At 67.8% G+C, this 19401-nt stretch overlaps 2 protein-coding genes across 4 annotated transcripts in view; both read left to right on the top strand.

Annotated features, from left to right (window-relative positions):
• HTT (huntingtin) overlaps window positions 1–3413 on the top strand; it is a 93521-nt gene extending 90108 nt beyond the window's left edge. For all 3 annotated transcript variants that reach the window (XM_079767500.1, XM_079767499.1, XM_079767498.1), the window contains 3 exons: window positions 1467–1629; window positions 1921–2081; window positions 2801–3413. In XM_079767500.1, the coding sequence (XP_079623626.1) occupies window positions 1467–1629; window positions 1921–2081; window positions 2801–3014 (538 nt within the window). In that variant the 3' untranslated portion in view covers window positions 3015–3413. The remainder of the gene's footprint in view (window positions 1–1466; window positions 1630–1920; window positions 2082–2800) is intronic.
• A 4215-nt stretch (window positions 3414–7628) lies between these two features.
• MSANTD1 (Myb/SANT DNA binding domain containing 1) lies at window positions 7629–15690 on the top strand. The gene is made up of 3 exons (XM_079767819.1): window positions 7629–10119; window positions 13046–13321; window positions 15080–15690. The coding sequence occupies exons 1-3, from the start codon at window positions 9866–9868 to the stop codon at window positions 15339–15341; spliced, it is 792 nt and encodes a 263-aa protein (XP_079623945.1). The 5' UTR covers window positions 7629–9865; the 3' UTR covers window positions 15342–15690.
• The last annotated feature ends 3711 nt before the right edge of the window (window positions 15691–19401 follow it).

Raw genomic sequence — 19401 nt, 5'->3', positions numbered from 1 at the left:
GACAGGCCTCCGCCCAGGGGGCATGATGTGTATGGCCTCAGGGAGGCTGGTTCTGTCCACGCGGCCGTCACGGGGTCAGCCCGGCCTTCACGGGGTCAGGTTGCCTGTCACGGGGTCAGCTTGCCTGTCACAGGGTCAGCTTGCCCGTCATGGGGTCAGCCTGGCCGTCAGAAGGTCAGCCCGGCCGTCAGAAGGTCAGCCCGGCCGTCACGGGGTCAGCTTGCCCATCACGGGGTCAGCCCGGCCGTCAGAAGGTCAGCTTGCCCGTCACGGGGTCAGCCCGGCCGTCAGAGGGTCAGCTTGCCTGTCACGGGGTCAGCCCGGCCGTCACAGGGTCAGCCCGGCCGTCACGGGGTCAGCCCGGCCGTCAGAGGGTCAGCTTGCTCATCACGGGGTCAGCCCAGCCGTCAGAGGGTCAGCTTGCTCATCACGGGGTCAGCCCAGCCGTCAGAGGGTCAGCTTGCCCATCACGGGGTCAGCCTGGCCGTCACGGGGTCAGCTTGCCCATCACGGGGTCAGCCCAGCCGTCAGAGGGTCAGCTTGCTCATCACGGGGTCAGCCCGGCCGTCACGGGGTCAGCTTGCCCGTCACGGGGTCAGCCCGGCCGTCACAGGGTCAGCCCGGCCGTCACAGGGTCAGCCCGGCCGTCACGGGGTCAGCCCGGCCGTCACGGTCAGCCCGGCCAGCGGAAGCCAGTTTTCACAAGAGCACACTGAGCCCAACGTGCCTGTGTCCGTTTGGCCAGGCGACGTGCTCTGGGAGGCTCAGCGCGCAGTGTGTCTCGCGTTGAAGTTGAACTTGAGCGTGTACAGCTGTGCTCCTGTCCCACCCACACTGGTCCAGCCCCAGCCGCGGGTGCTGGCAGGGGCCGCCTCAGGTCCCCGCCTTCCTGGGCTTCCGTCCCAGGGCCAGCAGGGAGACCTTTCCGCAGGTGCAGTGCGGGCGCTCAGCCTGGGGACACTGGCGGGCGGGAGGGACGGCCGGTGGGTGCTGGCGTCTGTGGGCGGCTGGTCGTGGGCACACCTGGCAGGAGGCACGGCCCGCGGCTTACACAGCGCCCGCCCGTGTGCGCCTGAGGGTGACCAGACGGCTCTCCCAGCGTACAGAACGGTACCCCTCGGGGGTGCAGATGGGTCCAGGTGAGGAGAGGAGAGGAGGTCCCCGCGGACTGCAGGGCCACAGCGTGAGGACGTGGCGGAGAGGCCACAGGGGGCAGTGCGTTCATCACGCGTTAGGTCTCTACTGCCACTGCGCCCCCCCCCCCCCCAGCACCGCACGGGCCTTACACCCCTTTCTGCATCGTGGCCTTGCGTGGGAGGGGAGCCCCAAGCCTGGGCGCTTGTCTGCAGGTCACTCGTGAGGTCCTCAGTTAACATTCTAGGTGCCCCGGGAGACCAGCCTGGAAAGTCTCTGAAGGTCCCAGCGGGGCGTGGGGGGGCGGGGCTGACCGAGTCCCCTCCTTTCAGGATCAGGAAGGGGTTTCCCTGTGAAGCCCGCGTTGTGGCGCGGATCCTCCCTCAGTTTTTAGACGACTTCTTCCCTCCGCAAGACGTCATGAACAAAGTCATTGGGGAGTTCCTGTCCAACCAGCAGCCCTACCCGCAGTTCATGGCCACCGTGGTGTACAAGGTGAGGCGTGGCGCCAGGGAGGGCGGGGTGCACAAGGGGAGGCGGGGCGCACAAGGGGAGGCGGGGCGCACAAGGGGAGGCGGGGCGCACAAGGGGAGGCGTGGCGCCAGGGAGGGCGGGACACCAGCCTGAGCGGGCTGAGGGGCTTGGAAGCCTGGGCGTCTCCTGCCACCTGGACGTGCTGGCCGGTGGATTTGCCAGCGGCCTGACTCCTGCCCTGAAGCCAGCACGGTTGCCTGTTGAAGGGGTGCCCCTCCCGCGCCCCCTGACGCTCTGGCCTCCCCTCCTCAGGTTTTCCAGACCCTGCACAGCACGGGGCAGTCGTCCATGGTCCGGGACTGGGTCATGCTGTCCCTCTCCAACTTCACGCAGAGGACGCCCGTGGCCATGGCCGTGTGGAGCCTGTCCTGCTTCTTCGTCAGCGCGTCCACCAGCCCGTGGGTCTCGGCCATGTATCCTCCTGGGGTCCTAGGCCGGGCGGGCAGCCCTGCCTCCCACCGCCCCCTCTCCTGTCAGGTCTGGGTTGCTGTCTGTGTGACTTTCCCCGCCTAACCTCTGCCAGGCCCCCGGTGTCAGGGTGCCATTGACCTTGAGCCCCTAGAGAGCGAGACGTGGACAGGCCCCAGAAAGCATGCTGACCACGGGCAGGAGAGGCGGGCCCTGCCCCTCGCCTGCACCGGTCTGTGCTGGTTCTCATTATCCTGTCGCTGTGCCTGTGTTCCCTGGGGAGGCTCAGTGGAGCTCCAGACCCACCCACAAGTGCTGGCTGCCAAGGGGGTGTTCCCAGAGCCTCTGCAGGGAGCGGGAGGGCTGGGCAGGGCGGCCTGGCGCTCCTCACTCCGAGGGAGCAGGGCTAGCAGGAGTGGCGCTCGCCAGCCGCATGGGGAGCCAGGCCAGGTAAGTGCTCCGAGGGGAGCGCCCCCCCTGTGCTGCCGGGGCCCGGCTTCCCCCCATCTCTGCCCGCCCCCCTCTGCGGGGCAGAGCTGCTTCCCAGCCAGACGAGGCAGCAGAGGCGGCGACCGCCTGGGAGCTGTGGGAGGTGGGAGGCGGCTGCGGGTGTGGCCCCGGTCCGCGGTCCTGCCCGGGCCTGTGGGCTCCGGGACCCCCTGGGCAGCCTAGACCCGCGTCGGTCGGCGTCGCGCTTGCACCTGGCTCCTTAACTCGCCGGCAGCCTGCCCCACGTCGTCAGCAGGATGGGCAAGCTGGAGCACGTGGACGTGAGCCTCTTCTGCCTGGTGGCCGCGGACTTCTACCGACACCAGGTGGAGGAGGAGCTGGACCGCCGGGCCTTCCAGTCCGTGTTCGAGGTGGTGGCGGCGCCAGGAAACCCGTACCAGCGGCTGCTGGCTCGTTTGCGGAACGGTCACAAGCTCGCCACGAGCTGAGCACCGGGCACGGCGGCGGGTTCGGCGGGGGCTGTGCCCAGCGGGCGCCCTGCAGTGCGGCCGCCGCAGGGGGTGCTGCGGCCGATGCGGGGCTGAGCCTGCGCCCTGGCGGAGAGCTGGCGTGGCTGCGTGGCTGGCCCTGCGGTGGAGCTAATTCATGCCGGATCACGGTGTGCACCTTCCTCCCCGACGTCATCGCGGTCCTGGCGGCCAGGCTGCCGCTGCTCTCACGTCTGACGTCCGGCCAGGAGCACCGGGACCCGGGGGCTGGGCTGTGTCCCGCTCCCGGCGGCGTGGGCGGTGGGCGGCGGAGCACGCGGGCCGGCGCCACGCTTCCCTTTCTCTGTTTTCTTCTCAGGACTTAAAGTTGAATTCTATCAGTAAAGAGATTAATTTTAAGGTACCTTTCTATGCCGTGTAAGTCTGCGCCGCTCGCCACAGCCCCGTGGGCGCGACAGGCCTGTCCCCTCCCACGTCACTCTGTCCGGCCGCTGCTGGCACCTGCCCCTCAGCACGTGGCGCCTTCACGGCAACCCCCGCCTCCCCGCCCCCCGTTCCCATGCAGCCACGCCAGCTAGAGTGTGGTGAGGGTCAGGTGCAGACGCTGTCCAGGTCCCCCGTCCTCCCCATCGGAGAGCTCAGCTTGCCCCCTCCCCGCCGGGCCTGTGCTCCCCAGGCGGGTCTCCTGAGGCTGTGCCCACTGGGATACCAGCTGCAGCGTTTACGCCCCTCTTGGTCGGGAGCGAAGCTTGGTGTCTTGGCAGGTGTTAGAGAGAGACCCCAGCCCCTCCTCACACCTGTGCTGGGCCTCCTGGCAGCCCAGGAGCGCCGGGTCCGTGCCTGGGTGATGGGCTCTGCCTAGAGGGGCAGGGTGAGGCGGGGCAGGCAGTCACTGGCCAGTCTGTGGCCCCTCAGACGGCCGCCTCTACCCAGGCCCAGGCCCAGGCCCAGGCCGCTGGACCAGCTTACTGTTCCCAGCCCAGCGTGGTCAGAACATCAGTGCGGATGGGGCTGGCGAGCGGGGCCATGCCCAAGGAGCCCCGAGTGCGTGGGGGCTCTGCTTGCTGACCTTCCAAACCCCCTCCCCCAGGCACTCTGCTTCCTCGGTCCCCAGAGGTGGGCTGGCTGTTTGCTCATCAGCTCAGGTGCAGTCAGGGTTCGAGGTGTTCCACGTGGTCAGGGGAGGTCACTTGGAAGCTTTCAGATGTGGGCACAGGAGGCGCCTTGGTCAGTGGCCCTCCCTGTGTGAGGCCTGCCTTCTCACCACCGTGCACAGGCCAGCGGTGGGGCAGCTGGGGCCAGGGTTTGCCCGTGGCTCGCACGGAGGGGGCTGTGGGCCCCTCCTCACAGCAGCCTGGGCTTTCCGGGCAGCCCCAGCGGAGCCTGGCTGGGGCGGGCACGACGGGGTGGGCAGGCGCCGAGCAGGCCCCTCGGGGCTCGGCCGAGTTTTAACGAAAGGTGAGAGCCACCCTCCTCCCTCGCTCACCTGGGCTCCCATCTCATCCTGGCTTCTCCCCTAAACGCCTGCTGGGGTGTTTGGTTGGTAGGAAAGAACGGGGTGCCTGTAGGGGTTGGGACCGTTCCCCGCAGGGCCACACCATGGGCCACCGGGCGTGGAGCCAGCTTCAGGCACCGCCGGTCTGGGCAGCCGCTCTTCTCGGCTGGGAGCAGCGCTGGCCCAGTGCGCGTCCTCGCTGCGCCGGGTGAGCGTGTGCGCACGCGTCTGTACTCACGTGTGTCTCACGGCGCTCAGGTGCAAGGCCTCCGGAGCAGCCCGCCAGCTCTCCTAGAAGCCACCTGCCTCCTGGGTCCGCCGCGCTGCGCGATGGGAGCCTGAGGCGGGCGGTCCTCGCTCATTAAACCTGCTGAGAGGGCCCCCTTGTCGACTGTGCACCAGGGGGGACTCGACCTTCCTAAAAGTCTGCGCACACGGTCACACCGGGGGTAGAGGTCACCGTTAGGTGTGTGTTGGCGGTGGTTTCCTGCGAGGAGTATCAGGAAACGTGGACGAGACGGGTGGGCCTGTGTGCGCCGCACTGCAGCGTGTGTCCCCCCCACACGCACACACACACACACGCACACTCACACACGCACACGCACACACTCACACACGCCCCCGCCGAGTGCCTTCACGCTTCTCCTGGCAGCGGTGCCCCTCCGGCCGGAGCAGGTGCTGGAACTCGGGACCCGGAGGCAGCGCAGCCCCCCCCTGGCCCTGCAGGCGCCCTCGCTGCCCGGCCACGGCTGTGGGTCTGAGTCGCTCTCTGAGCCGCAGGAGCAGGAGTGGCGGGCGCGGGGGTCGGCTAGGAGCTCCGGATTCTGGGGGAGTGGCACCCGCTTCCTCTCGCACGTCTGCTTCCTTCCTAGCACGTGTCCTCACCCTCGCACGTGTCCCGCCCTCGGTGGTGAGGGCCCCAAACCAAGACGGAGGCCGCGGCCTGGGCAATGTTCTGTCCCAGAGGTGGGGGTGCTGGCAGGGCCTGGAGAGCCCCGGGCTGGCTCAGCGGGACCAGGAGCACCGCATTGTCCCGGGCGGCCCTGGGCTCACGCGTGGCCTGTGCACACTCGGCAGGGAGGGCCTGCTCAGATGGCGGTGACAAGGGAAGGTGGCCTGGGACAGTCTGGGCCTTGCTCCCCGCCAGCCTGTCGCTTTCTAATGAGCGGAAGGTACCTCCTTACCCCAAGTGCTGCTGGGAGCAGCCTGCCCTGGGCAGCCACTGCGGCCCCCGGCCCCCCCCATCCCCCACTGCGGCCCCCGGCCACCCCCATCCCCCACTGCGGCCCCGGCCACCCCCGGGCCTCGCTGGCCATCACGGGTGGGGCTCGAGCTCGGTGGGGCTGCAGCACAGTGGCCGGGGGCCGCAGTGCTTGGGGGTTCGAGCCAGCACGGGGGGTCAGCAGGGCAGTGATGGGCGCGTCCCGGAGCCTGCCCCGGACCTATCTGCTTCTGAAGGGGAGGGGAGGGGGTGCGAGAGGAATGTTGTTTTTGAAGCGGCTGCAGACCTGCACACCTGGATTAAAGGAAGTCAAACCGAGCTGCGCGAGGCCTTTGCTTCTGGAAACCTAGACTCTGCCGAGGGGCGGAGGCTGCACCGCACGCCCGACGAGCGGAGGGACCACGTCTGTCCGGTGGGGACCACGCGGCCCACGGACCGCAGGCGCTGCTTAGTGGTGTAAAGCAGTTCCACGGGCCATGGGTTTCGGCCCTGAGTCTGCTTCCACGTTGGCCTGGGAGGCGGGAGGGGCGGCGGGGCCTGGCTTTCCAGCCCTTCGGCCCGGCGGCCCCTCCGCCTGCTTGGCTGTCGGTACCTGTGCCCTGGGCTGCGGCGTCGCCAGCACCGCGGCCCCCGAAGTCTGCTCGGCGCCTGGGCCGTCCGCACGGCATGCCTGGGGCACGTGTGTGCTCGCCAACCTGCACAGAAAGCCGGCTGTGAGCTGCTGGCAGGGGCCTCGGGCTGTGAGCTGAAGGCTCGTGGCCACATCAGGCTCCAGTCACCCCAGGGGCTCTGAACACTTGATGGGGTGACTCACCTCCACGTCTGTGTCCCCGGGAGAGAGCTCCAGGGCCCGTGGCCTCACCCTTCAGAGCTGCCTAAGTCCACCCTCCCCGGCCAGGCCGGCCGCCCCGCCTGGCCCGCCGTAGTTCCCAGGAAGAAAGGGTCCAGGTGGGGAGCAGCGCTGAGCCCGGTGAGCGGCTTGTCTGCTGGAAGCCACGCCACTGCGGCCAAGGGCGCGCCCCTTTTCTCAGAGGAAGCCCCGCCTCGGACCTGAGATCCGGGAGCCCCTGGGTGTGGGAGGGCAGGAGCCTCAGGGCCTGGCCCACCCCGACCCCTGGGCAGCCGCGGTGGTGTGCTGCCGGCCCGGGGCACAGAGTTCGCCACTTTGTGGAGCCACCGAGGCTCGGGAAGCCAGGCGCGGCCCCCGGGCGCCCACGGCCTCCTGGCCTCCGCACGGCCCCTGCCCTGGGCTCCCGGGGCGGCCACGGCTGCCGAGCGCCGCACAGACCCCAGCGTCAGTCTCCGGGAGATGGGCCTCGCCCGCACGCACCTCCCGGGCCCTCCCCCCTGACCCCCCTTCTCCCACAGGTGCAGCTGGACGCCTGGCCCCCGCCCTCTGCCTCCCCCTCCCGCAGAGCCTGAGGGTCCCAGCAGGCCATGCAGCTGTGCCCAGGTACGGAGTGCCCCCGCAGAGGACAGGCCCAGCTCCTCGTCTTTGGGGGCTCGCTGGTGCCCACGGACACCTGCAGGGGAACAGCCGGGCTCCAGCCTTGACCCACGCTCGCTGGAGTTCCCGGTGCCCGGGCCCTGAGCCGGGAGTGACGCCCGGAGGCGTTGGGACCGGCAGCAGTCCTGGTGGAACCCCAGCCAGGGGCCCTGGGGGGGCAGCACGTCCTGACAGCCACCTGCCGGCCCCAGCCAGGCAGCCCCAGCCTCTGCCCTCCCGAAGCCCCACTGCCCGTCTCTCCCTGGCCCGCGCCCACGTGCCGAGGGCGAGGTGAGGCAGCCGTGGGCCTCGGCCCGGTGGGGAAGGTGCTCCGGCGGGCGGAGGCCCACCCCAGGGCCACTGGGAAGCTCACATCCTTCGCCCGAGGGGCGGGACTTCCTGGAGGGAGTGGGCTTTCTAGTCCCTCACTCACTGCAAACACTCCTGAGTCGGTGCCCAGTGCCGAGGCCCAGAGGAGGGTGGCAGCCGTGAGCCTTCCTGGGGGTGCGACAGGGCCAGGCGGTGGTGTCCCCATGACCCCAGTGACCCCTGAGGCCCAGAGGGCGGGGCTCCCACTGGGAGCTGACGGCAGGGCCAGGCCTGACCCAGGAGCCTGCTCTGAGATCCCCCCTGCCCGCTGCCCTTCCAGCTGTGACGGAAGGGAGGCGGGCACCCCAGCTGCTGCCCCGTCCCGGGCACCTCCCTGAGCTCAGAGCCCTGCGGTGCCAGGCGGATGGCCAGGGCGGCACGGGGCTCCTCGCGGCCAGCAGGGCCTGCCCAACAGGAGCCATGGCCATGGCATGGACCACCAGCTTCTCTCAACGCTGGCATCGCCTCTAGGCGGCGCCCTCTCCCCGCTGTCCCCACAGCTCCCCTGCCCCGTGGCTGCCCCCGGGCACCTGAGTCCCTGAGCCCCGCTCTTAAGCCGCTTCCCGCGATACAGCCTCACTGTCTCACGGTGCCCTCCCCACCCAGCCGGCGCTGGAGGTCAGGGTCTGTCCCCTGGCCCTGGAGACAGGCTAGCCTCTGTCACGTCCTGACAGGCCCGAAGGAGGGTGAGGGTCCCCCAGCCGCAGACCCAGCCAGCAGCCACCTTCGAGGTCCGCATTGAGGCCGCCCAGGAGAGGCGGTGACGGGAGCCCTGGGCCGCCACAGCCGTTTGCATTGGCTGCTTCGTGGGTGCAGAGGAGCCTGCTGGCCCGCGGGGGCCACACCCAGCCCCGGGCTAGCCTGCCTGGTGCCAGAGCCCGGCCCGGCCCCTTGCCCACAGGTGACCGCACCTTTTTGGCCTCAGGCTTTTCATCTGTAAAGCGGGTGTTAACAGTGCCGGCCTCCCTCACAAGCGTGCGGGGAGGGTCCAAGCAAAACACACAGTACAGCGTGTAGGACGCGGCCCGGCACTCGGGTGCTCAGCGCTCCTCAGCCTTGTCTCTGCGGGGTCTAACCTGGGCCACGCAGCTGGAGAGAGGAAACAAAACAGCTGGCTCAGGTGGCTCCAGTCCCTGGAGGGGAAAGGGCAGAAGGACCACAGTGGAGTAGGAACACTTCAGAGGAGGTGATGTCAGAGCAGGGTTTTGAAGGATGAATAGGAGTTTGCCAGTAAGAGCAAAGGCAACGTCTAGGTTACTGGGGCCGGGGATGACTTAAGGTTGGTCCCATCATTCGTTCACTTACTTTCTCAGCGGGCCTTTGCCGGCCCTTTCCTGTGGGTCTGAGGATGCAGGAGCGCCGCCCGCCCGCCGCCCGCCCGCCAGGAGGAAGGGCTGGGCTGGTGCTAGTGCAGCGTGGCCGGGGCCATAGAGGGGCTGCCCAGGGCAGGGGGCACACCCACACCGGCTCCCAGCTCCTCTCCGGCCTCAAGAACGGTCCTGGTGCCTCAGCTCACCCCTGTCACCCAGGCCGGCCAGCAGCCCCCCTGCAGGGAGGGAGATGGGCCGCAGAGGGGCGGGGCTGGGTGTGCTCAGGGCCGGAGCCGCTCCTGCGCGGCCTGGGGTTCACGTGTACATTCCCCGCTGTAAGGCGTGAGCGTGTTGCCCGGGCCGCTGTGCGTGGGCCTTGGGAGAGGAGCCCTGGCGTGTCCCTGAGGGTGTCTGCTCCTGTGTCCCCTCCCCCTTCCTGCCCGACTCTGCCCCCACCCCTCCATCTGTCCCCTCAGTCTCCGTGTCTTGTCCCACCCCCATCCTGGGCTCTCTGGGCTGCGGCCTGCGTGGGCCGGGGCCAGGCTGAGGTGGGGGCTGCAGCCCGGGTCCCACCTCTCAGGAGCCAGGTGGCCCAGCGTGGGCGCCTGGGCCCGTGTGGCTTGGCCATGGAGGCCTGGCGGCCAGGCTGGGGTGGAGGCAGGCCGGGACCCTGGGCCGCCGGTGTTGGGCCTGGCCCGCCCGCTGCAATATTGATGGCCCGTCACAGCGGCCCTGATTCCTGCGCTTTCAGTTAAAAGGTTTCTGTTGTTGTAGCTGATGCAGTTGCTCTGTTGCTATGGAAACGTGACATCAAAATGACGTTTCCCGTTTAAAAGCTTTTAACTAAATTCCTGCCTGTCAGATGTAGGCCCCATTTTGAGCGTGGAGCTGCCTTCCCAGAGTGGGGCTCCATCCACGGCGCCGGCCCCGGCCCCCTGAGCCGCTCGCTCACCCGCAGGCGCCTCCGGCATGGCCGCGGCCGAGGTGCCCGGCTACCTGGTGTCCCCGCAGGCGGAGAAGCACCGGCGGGCCCGGAACTGGACCGACGCCGAGATGCGCGGCCTCATGCTCGTCTGGGAGGAGTTCTTCGAGGAGCTGAAGCAGACCAAGCGCAACGCCAAGGTGTACGAGAAGATGGCCTGCAAGCTGCTGGCCATGACGGGCGAGCGCCGGCTGGGCGAGGAGATCAAGATCAAGATCACCAACATGACCTTCCAGTACAGGTAGGCTCTGCGCCCACCGCTGCCCCACTGCGCGCCGAGGGCACCGCCACCACGGCCCGCGGATACCCCACCCGCCCTGCCCCACGGCCCGCAGGCAGCTGCCCCTGGCCCGCACCCACCCCAGCCAGGAGCCTGCAGACCCCAGCGCAGGCTGGCGCCACAGCAGGTGTTGGGGTGCTGCTAGACGGGAACTGAGGCCCGAGGAAGAAAGAGGCTCAGCTCCGGGCCTGTGAGTCCCGCCTGGTCCTGACGCTCAGTCGTTTGTAGCATCCACTGCGGCCACTGTGACCTCAGGGTCGGGGAGCCCTGATCCCAGGAGGGGCCCCCTCGTGGGAGGGGCCTCGTTTGTGGGAGGAAGAGGTGGAGACCCGCTGCACGGTGGCCCCTGCCCGGCAGCCTTGGGGGAACTGCGGGTCAGGGGCACAGACAGGCTCCGGGCGGGGGGGGGGGGGGGCGGGGGGGGGCAGAGGCATCGTCCAGGGAGGGAGCCAAGCGTGGCCCACGGGCCCAGGCCTGTGTGCAGAGGGTCATGGTCAGGGTGAAGGTCACCGGCTGGTGGAAGGTCGCAGACGGGCCCGGGTCTTGCTGACGTGAAGGTCAAGCAGGAGCTGGGAGCCATGGGGGCAGCGCCAAGTGCCTGGGGTCCTGTGGGCGCCTGTGCAGGGCTGGGCCTGGCTGCCCCCGAGCCTGGCAGTGCCCAGGACGTGAGGGGCTGTCCTGGGTGGGCCTGCTGGCCCCGGCCCTGCTGCCTCCTGGTCCTGGTGGCAGCCCCGGGCAGGGAGCAGCGGGGAGGCCAGGCTGGTGCAGACGGCCCTGCAGGGTGGCCCCAGGCACCGTGAGCCACACTGGGGGGTCCCCCCGCTGTAGGCCGGGAGGTTGGAGGTGTGCGCAGGTTCCTCGGGCCCTTGCCCCGAAAGGCTGTTTCCAGCTGCATTAACTTAGCGTTCTGTGGCCCGGGGAGGAGCAGGACCAGGGTCTGGCCCAGTCCAAAGGCCCTTTCTGACCCCCAGGCAGGCCCCGGGCATAAGCGAGCCACGGGGTCAGGAGGCGGGGAGTCGCTTAGTGAAGTGGCTGATGGGCCGCGCTCGGGCTCCCATCGGGTCTGGGTGATCCGTTATTTACCCCGAAAGCCTCGGTCCCAGGGGAGGGATTCGGTTCGCCCCTGGAGGCGGAGGGCGCGGGCCAGGCGGCCGCAGGGAGGGGGTGCGGCAGAGCAGGCATCTGGCGCGGGCGGGCGCGGGGGCTAGGGTGCTGCACCCTCCGTGCGGTGCCTCTCAGCTCCCGTCGCCAGGGAGAAACTGAGGCCAGAGCAGCCAAGAGACAGCCCAGGCTGCACAGCCCTGAGCAGGGACACTGTGGCTGACTCGTTCTCTACTCCCCCGCCCCCCCATCCCTGCAGAGGCTGCTGTTATTTGCTCACAGTCGCTCTTTGCATATTGAGGCTCAGGCTAAGGTCGCCTGAGGGGGCTTCCATGCAGTGTGGTTTGTTGGGGTTCAGGGGCCTCCCGTGCTGGGGGCAGCCTTTCCTTTTTCCTCCAAGGAGTGGGCTGGCTTGAGGGGGTCTCTGGGGCTGGAGGGGCGCCCGGGTGGAGGCTGGGTGCCCAGTGTCTGCCCGACCTCCAGGGTGGATGGTGGTCCCGTGGCTGGGAAGACAGCAGTCACGCTCCGCCACACGTGATCTGTCCGTGGCGTTTGGCTGGGGCGTGTTCTGCTGAGGCAGCCTCTGCTCACCTCCCTGAGCCGTGGCCCCTCGTGGTCTGCGCTGTGGACTGGGGCGACTCGCTCAGATGGCCAGGCCCTTTCCAGCAACCGGTGGCCACACCCCGGTGGGGAGCCCGTGGGGGAGACGGGAGCCCGGCCACAGGGCACTCCAGCTGCAAGGTCTCCCGCGCCGGAGCAGCCTGGGCAGGGACGGGGCACAGGCCGAGGCGGGCCAGGGAGCCATGGACCGCAGGAAGCACTGGGTCTGCCGGGCAGAGTCCCCCGCCCACCCGCCTGGGGATTCTTTCCGGCCTGGCCTTGGCTGCCAGCTCGCCAGTGGGCCCACCTCCCCAGCCCTCACCTCCGGGGATGGCCCAGGCCAGGGCCTGTCTGCAGGGAGGGCTGGGCCTGTGGGGGCTCGGGCCCCTGGTGGGCAGAGCTGGGCTGTGTAGCCTCTTGGCCTGAGGTCTGAGTGGAGACGAGGGACGTGGGGCAGTGTGAGCAGGGGCCTGCCTGGCCCGGCCCGGCTGCCTCCTGGCACCTTCCGCCAACATGGTGTCTGGACAGCCCGCTGTTCGCCGGGCACCGGGCATCGTCCCACTAACCTTCCCTACGGCCATGTGAGGAGCTCGCGCTGATCATCCCCATTTTACTGATGTGAACATGGAGGCTCAGAGAGGTTAATGCACCTGCCCAAGGTCACACAGCAAAGTGGTAGCTCGAGACACAGACTCAGGCCAGCTGGACGCCGAGGCCTGTGCCCTTAGCTCCTGTGGGTCTTGATCCCCGAAGCGGCCTCTTCAGAAACACACGTTCGTTCTGTTGCGCATCGGATGTTGGGGTGCCACAGTGTCCCGTTCCTCTGGTGTGCCCCCGCTTTTACTGCGTGGCCGTGTGGACCGTGCTGACTCGCCGGGCAGTGCTTGCTCACGCAGGGAGCTCAGACCCCGCAGCACAGCGAGGAGAGGGACGACGACATGGCCCCGACCCCGTTCACGCTGCGGCTTTTAGCGTCCGAGGCGTAGGTCCCGAGTCCAACTTCTTTCTAAGCCCAGTCACCTTGGCCCTGAGGCCGACTTTTCTGAGGAGGCCTGTCGCCCCAAGAGTGGCTGCCGCCCGAGCCACGTGGCCCGGTCCCGGAGCCGCGCTGCCCCCGCCAGGAGCCGGGCGGGCCGGGCGGGAGCAGGCGGTTTCTCACACTTGGCTCTTGTGTGTCTCGTTGCAGGAAATTAAAATGCATGACAGATAGCGAGTCCGTCCCGCCCGACTGGCCCTATTACCTAGCCATTGATAGGATTCTGGCCAAGGCCCCCGAGTCCTGTGATGGCAAGCTGCCGGACGGCCAGCAGCCGGGGCCCTCCACGTCCCAGACCGAGGAGTCCCTGTCGCCGTCGGCTAAGTCCACCCCTCTGTACTTACCGTATACCCGGTGCTCCTACGAAGGCCGCCTCCAGGACGACGGCTCCTCCAGCTCCTCCAGCTTACTGTCCCTTAAGCTCAGGTAGTGTGCGTCCCCTTCTCCTGCCCCCGCAGCGGGCTGTGAGCGGCCAGGGCACACGGGGGTGGGTTTTCAAGGGTGAAGAGGAGTTGGCCCGTTGAGAAAGGGAACAGGAATGTTCTCTTGCCGGCGGGCTGTAGAGGGGAGGCGGCCATGAGCGCCGCCGGGGACAGGGCGGCCTCGGAGGGAGGCTCCGCAGGGAGGCACGCGGGCCTGCGCGGCGGTCCTGGCACAGACGGGTGTGTCTCGGCTGCGTCTCTGTTGAGCTGTGTGGGAAGGTCTTTACCTCTCTGGGCCTCCGTCTCCCTCTGTAAACGGGGTCGGTCCGTGGCTTCTCTGAGGGCGGCTGGGAGTCAGAGGAGAGGGCACACGCGGCCAGGGCCTGGCACATGAGGAGCGCCAAGGCCCCATCTGTGCGCCCGCCCTGCCTGCCCCTCGGCCTCTGCTTCTGGGCCCCCTTCCCATCAGGAGAGGTGGGGGCTGAGCCTCCAGGGTCCTCGTATCCTGGCTGCTGTGGGTACGCCCCTCCCCTCTGCTGTCTGTCACGTGCTTCCTGCCACGTGACTCGGCCACTAGGATGTCACCGACTGCCACGCAGGAGCCTCAGCCGGTGGTGTGGGGCCGGGAGAGCCAGAGGAGGGGACATGTGGGGTGGGTTTCCGAGGGTGAAGAGGAGTTGGCCAGTTGGAAACGAGAACAGGAAGTCTGGATCTGAGCCATGGCCCTGGCTCTCCCGAGCCCCAGTGTTCAAGTCGGCCATTGGGGGGGGGGCGGGGAGGGGGCATCTCGGGGGCCCTTCAATGCTGACACCCCCGGTGGTAGAGCGCCCGTTCCATTCGTCTGGTGCCCCTTCCTGGCGGGGATTTCTCAGCAAAGACCCCGGACCAAAGTGCCTTCGCCGACAGCCAGGCCTCGTCAGCAGGGCAGCCTGAGTCCGGCCAGTTGTTCCTGTGGACCGAGCCCTGTCCCTGGACGCCGGCTGCCCCAGGGGCTGCTCCCGGCTGGGACGGGAGCCCAGAGCTCTGCTCTCTGCCCTGAGGCTGGCTGGTCGCTGTTCTACTCAGGAGGTTGGGCGGGGGGCGGGGGGGAGGGCCTGAGGGTCCGGTGGGATTGGGCAGCTCCCTGCCCACAAGTGCAGGTCAGTTCCACCAGGGGTGCCCCCACCCCTCAGCAGAGAGCCCCCGCCTGTGCTGCCTTCACCCCTGCCCACCAGGGATTCCTCCGTGCCCTCCTCAGGCGCCTGCCCCCTGCCTCCCACCCCAGGTCCAGGTGGCTGGGATTGAAGGGGCCCAGGACCCAGGCCCTCTCTCCCGCGGCCTCAGCTTTCCCATCTGCCCAAGGCCAGCAGGACTGGTGGTCTCTGGCTTTGTGGGGGAGCCACACCGCCCAGCACCCCTCCCACCCAGCCTTCCTCCTCTCTCCCCGGGTGGCCTTTCCACCCTGAGCCCCCCGGGGCCTGTGCCCCCAGCCCCCAGCTCAGCGCATTTGGGGGTGTCCTCTGGCAGGGTGTTCCCCGCCCTCCCAGGCTCAGGGGACTTGGGTGTCCTGTGACCGAGCTGCTGGGTCCCTGTGGACGGCCATGCCCGTGGCCCCGTGGCCCCGTGGCCCCGTGGCCCTTTCACTGTCCTGGACGCTGAGCGCTGAGCGCGTGGCCGAGCTCCCTGGGGCCTCGGTTTCCCCTGGCCCGGTGGGTCCCCGGGAGGGTCGGGGCCCGTGCCGGCTCCGTGGCCACGGCTCACCGCCACGCTGTGCCGCCCACAGGTCAGAGGAGCGGCCCGCGAAGAAGCGCAAGGCGCCGGGCGGCCCGTTCCGCAAGCGGAAGCTGCGGCTGCTGGAGGCGATGCTGGAGGAGCAGCGGCGGCTGAGCCGCGCCGTGGAGGACACGAGCCGCGCCGTCGAGGACACGTGCCGCGAGGTGCGCCGCGTGCTGGACCAGCAGCACCTGCTCCAGGTGCAGGGCCTGCAGCTGCAGGAGCGCATGATGAGCCTGCTGGAGAAGATCATCGCCAAGTCCAGCGGCTAGGCCGGCCCGCAGCGCCCTCCCGGCCCGGCCGGACCCGCAGGCGGACCCGAGGCCCCGCTCAGCACTCGGCGCCCCTGGGCACAGGCCAGGGTCCCCCGGCGAGAACGTGCTAGCGTCACGCTCCACCGTGGTCCCCCCGACGACACCTGGAACGTGGATGCTACGCGTGTCTCCTCCCCGAGGGAGCACAGCCCGCCGTCCCGTCCCGGGCGGAGGCTGCCCCAGGCTGGGCTGGTCCAGAGCCCGCAATGCAAGCAGGGCGGGCAGGTCTGCTTGCAGGGAAGCCTCCCCCAGGACAGCGGCTCTCCTCACCGCTCCCCGCCTGCCCTGAACGCCCGCGGACACTGAGGGCCCCCCCCACCTGCCCTGAACGCCCGCGGACACTGAGGGGCACGGGCTTGCAGGGCCTTTTGCTCTTGCCCCGGGACGTGGGGCTGGGACCGCCCCCTCAGTGGGAACTAATAAAGGGAACCCTCCCACCACGGTCCCTTCCGTTCACTCTGGGCAGATGGAGGCTGACACAGGCCTGTCCTCGCACGGCTCGTGTAGGGGAGCAGACGTGACTGGAGAAATAAACACGTGGGATGTGATCGTGGGCAGGGAAGGTGGGCCCATGGGGAGGGGCTGGACTCAGCGGGGAGGCGGCAGGGGAGTGGGGGGCAGGGGGCAGAGGCGGGCAGCTGCCTCAGAGGCTCCGTCCCGGCCAGTGGCGACCTTTCTAGAAGCTCCTCGACTCCTTGGGCTCCGGTCTCTGGTTGCAAAGGAGGCTGGGTACTAAGTGCCTCCTGCCCTGGGACTGGCACGCTGCTGCCCAGGCCACAGGCTCTGAGGTGACACGGAGGGTGGGCTAGTGGCGGGCGTCATGGAGTGGCTTCTGGTCGGAGAAGCCCCCTCTGGCTGCGCTGGGCCATCTGCTGGGGGCGGGGAGAGAGGGCAGGAGGCTGCTGTGGGCACCGGGGCAACGCCGCTGCTCATTGGACACTCCCGGGGCCCTGAGCCAGCCAGGCCGTCACCCAGGGCTACGGAGGTCACCCAGCCAGGCGGAGGTCACCCAGCCAGGCAGAGGTCACCCAGCCAGGCCGTCACCCAGCCAGGCGGAGGTCACCGGGGTGCGGAAGTCACCCGGCCTGGCAGAGGTCACCAGGGGTGCAGAGGTCACCAGCTGGGTGGCAAGACCCCTTCCCCAGCCCCGCGCATGGGCACAAACCCTGCTGTGGCTGGGCCCTAGCTTGGGAACTCGCCCGTCTCCATGGCGTGCACGTTCCCACCAAGGCCAGTCCGGCCGCCACGTGAGGTCACTGCGCCCATCGTCGGGCAGGGATGCCTGGGGCCGCGGCACCGCTGCGCAGTGGGGCACGGGGAGGGCCGTGGGGAAGGCCCAGCTGGCCAGCTCGGGCCCCCCGCCTCCACAAGGCGCCCCCACAGGATCACCGTGTGACCGGCACTGGGCCCCGCTGGCCGGCCTGGCTGTGCACGTGGCCCATCGGGGGTCAGTTCTGCGCAGCCGCTCCCCGGAAACATCCGTGTGGCCCTAGAGCCATGGCCGTGGCTGGGCCTGCTCAGCACTTTCTCACTGTGCTCGGCGGCAGCGATTGAGGGGGGTGGGGGCCGTGGCGGGAGGGCTGCAGGGGTTGGGGTGGATGCTGAGCAGCGGGGGGGGGGGGGGGGGGGGACATGGAGGCCGAGTGGGTCTGGGTCACTGGTGCCGTGAGCGTGGCCCTGAGCTTCTCGGTGGCCCGTTCCACGGCCTCCTGGGCACCGGCCGGCCTCAGCGCTGGGATGCTGAGGGCACAGCCGGGTCCTCGTCCCGTCTCTGATGGTGCCGCCCAGGGGGCGCAGGTGGTCACAGACGATACAGGGACGATCCTCCCTCGGGAGCACCTCGGGGGCCCTGCCGGCTGGGAGCCAGGGCGGGCAGAGGGCGGGACTGGCTCACCTGAGTGGGGGGACCTGGGCACCCATCCCCACCCCCACCCGCCCTCCCTGGCCCAGCCGCTCCTCCTCCCACGGCCCAGCTTGTCACACTGCGTGCCCTCAGTCCCGCACGGTGGTGCCCTCCCTCCTCGTCCCAGGCTCTGCACCACCCCCTCCCCTCGCTTCCCGACGCCTGCCTCTCCTGTTCAGAGACCTTGCACGTTCTGCGGGGAGCAGTGCGGCTCGGGGCGCCAGCTGGCATCGCCCGCAATTATCCTTAAATTACTGGGACAATTTTAATTCCCAATAATTAGAAATATCAACTGCAGCTCAAGCTTTGAAACTAATGGAATTTTAATGGGCAGCTGCTTAGCTTACAGCCGAGAATAGTAACGCTGCCGGAGCCCGCCTCTGCGCCCACCCCGCGCTGGGAAAGTGGGTTTGGGGCGCTGGGACTCTCCCCTCAGGTGGAGTGGAACCTACATCCCAGACTTGGGGCCCCAAGGTCGATGTGTCACCCCCGATCACACAGCCTGGCCCCGGGTCCGCCAGGCCCTCAGCCTCCCTCTGGGTCCGAGCCTGGGCCCACGAGAGGCTGCCTCCTGGGGGGCCTGCAGATCCGAGGTGTCCCCTGCTGCACGGGGCCAGGCAGAGAGCAGGGGCTCCCGGGGCTCACCGCCCGTGTCTCGTCCTGACGGCAGGCAGGCGCCCGGCAGCCGGCGTGTCCGCGTTCTGTGCGGCTGTCGGGGGGAGGGAGGGCGGTGAGTCCGTTCAGCCTGGGCACCACCGTGTGGGGAGGGGGAGCGAATGGTGTCTGTGGGTGGCAGAGATGTTGCTTTTGAGAAAATCAAGATGACCTGATTTATTTTTCTCTGGCCGGAGCTCCGTGTGTCCTGAAGGTCTCAGACTTCCCGTGTTGTATCCGGAAGCTGTGACTGTGCTCGGGTCCTGGATCCGCCTCAGGTCAGTCCCTGGATGTGATGTGAGTTAGAGCCCGGTTCAGTTCCCCAGGCACCCGGGTCCCAGCATCGGGGTTAAAGTCTCCCCTTCCCGCAGGGCGTTGGCTTTACAGCGGGTCAACTTCACTCGGTTCCACGGGCCTGCACGTTACCTTCTCTCGATTACTGTAGCTCATAGCAAGTCTTTTTTTAAAAAAAAATAGATGTTTATTGATGTCAGAGAGGAAGGGAGAGGGAGAGAGAGAGCATCAATGATGAGAGGGAATCATGGATCAGCTGCCTCCTGCACGCCCCACACTGGGGATGGAGCCCGCAACCCAGGCATGTGCCCTGACCGGAAATCGAACTCTGACCTCCTGGTTCATAGGTTGACGCTCAACCACGGAGCCCCGCCGGCCGGGCTATAATGTATCTATTTCCCTGGCTGCTTCAAAGATTTTAGTTCTTGTTTTCAGAAATGGGTGCCTCGGTGGTGTTCTTTGTGTGCATTCTGTTTAAGGTTTGCTGAGTTTGGGGAATCTATGGATTGATTTTTAAAAAATCAAATTTGAGAAAATTTTGGCCGCTATTTCTGCCAATATACCTCCCCCGTGTTATGTTCCTGGGACTTTAATTACGCACGGCGCATCGCGGGGTGTTGTCCACAGTCACAGGCGCTCTTTTCTCGTGGCTCACTCGTGTTTCTCTGGGGTAGTGTGGATTGTTCAGATCGACGTGCTGAGCTTACTGAAACCCTCTTTTCCAGTGTCTGGCAGCTTCGCCAGTACACTTTTAATTCCAGATATGGTGATATTCTAGCTTTCAGTTTTTCCATTTCTTTGGAGATTTTTAGAGTTCCCATTTCTCTTCCAGAACACCTCATTTCTCTATTACTCCTTCCATCTTGATCTGTGCATTCTCCCATTGCGTGTTGGCTCATTTCAGTTACTGGGTCACGTGGGGTCTACATCTTTTGATGGTTTTTATTACAGGCTATATTTTTCTACTTCCTCCCATGTCTTGTCACTTCTGTCCCATTCCAAACATCGTGTGCAAATAAACAGTGGAGAGTGAGATGTAATATTTTTATTTTGCTTTGCTTCTTTCCCACAGAATGCAATCTGTTTCCTCAGTTTGGGCGCGGCGCTCCGTGGTGCCCCCAGTCAGGTGGCTGTGGGCCCACGCTAGGCCCTGTGCGCCCCCCCTCA

This window comes from Cnephaeus nilssonii (genome assembly GCF_951640355.1).
Source record: "Cnephaeus nilssonii genome assembly, chromosome: 1".
Lineage (NCBI taxonomy): Eukaryota > Metazoa > Chordata > Mammalia > Chiroptera > Vespertilionidae > Cnephaeus > Cnephaeus nilssonii.
This window is presented reverse-complemented; position numbering and strand designations above follow the sequence as displayed.

Bases quoted from the DNA above. Each gene is read 5' to 3' on its own strand.
- MSANTD1 (XM_079767819.1), top strand. From the start codon at position 9,866: ATGGCCGCGGCCGAGGTGCCCGGCTACCTGGTGTCCCCGCAGGCGGAG. The intron at 10,120-13,045 runs GTAGGCTCTGCG...GTCTCGTTGCAG, and splicing joins AACATGACCTTCCAGTACAG to GAAATTAAAATGCATGACAG. The intron at 13,322-15,079 runs GTAGTGTGCGTC...TGCCGCCCACAG, and splicing joins TTACTGTCCCTTAAGCTCAG to GTCAGAGGAGCGGCCCGCGA.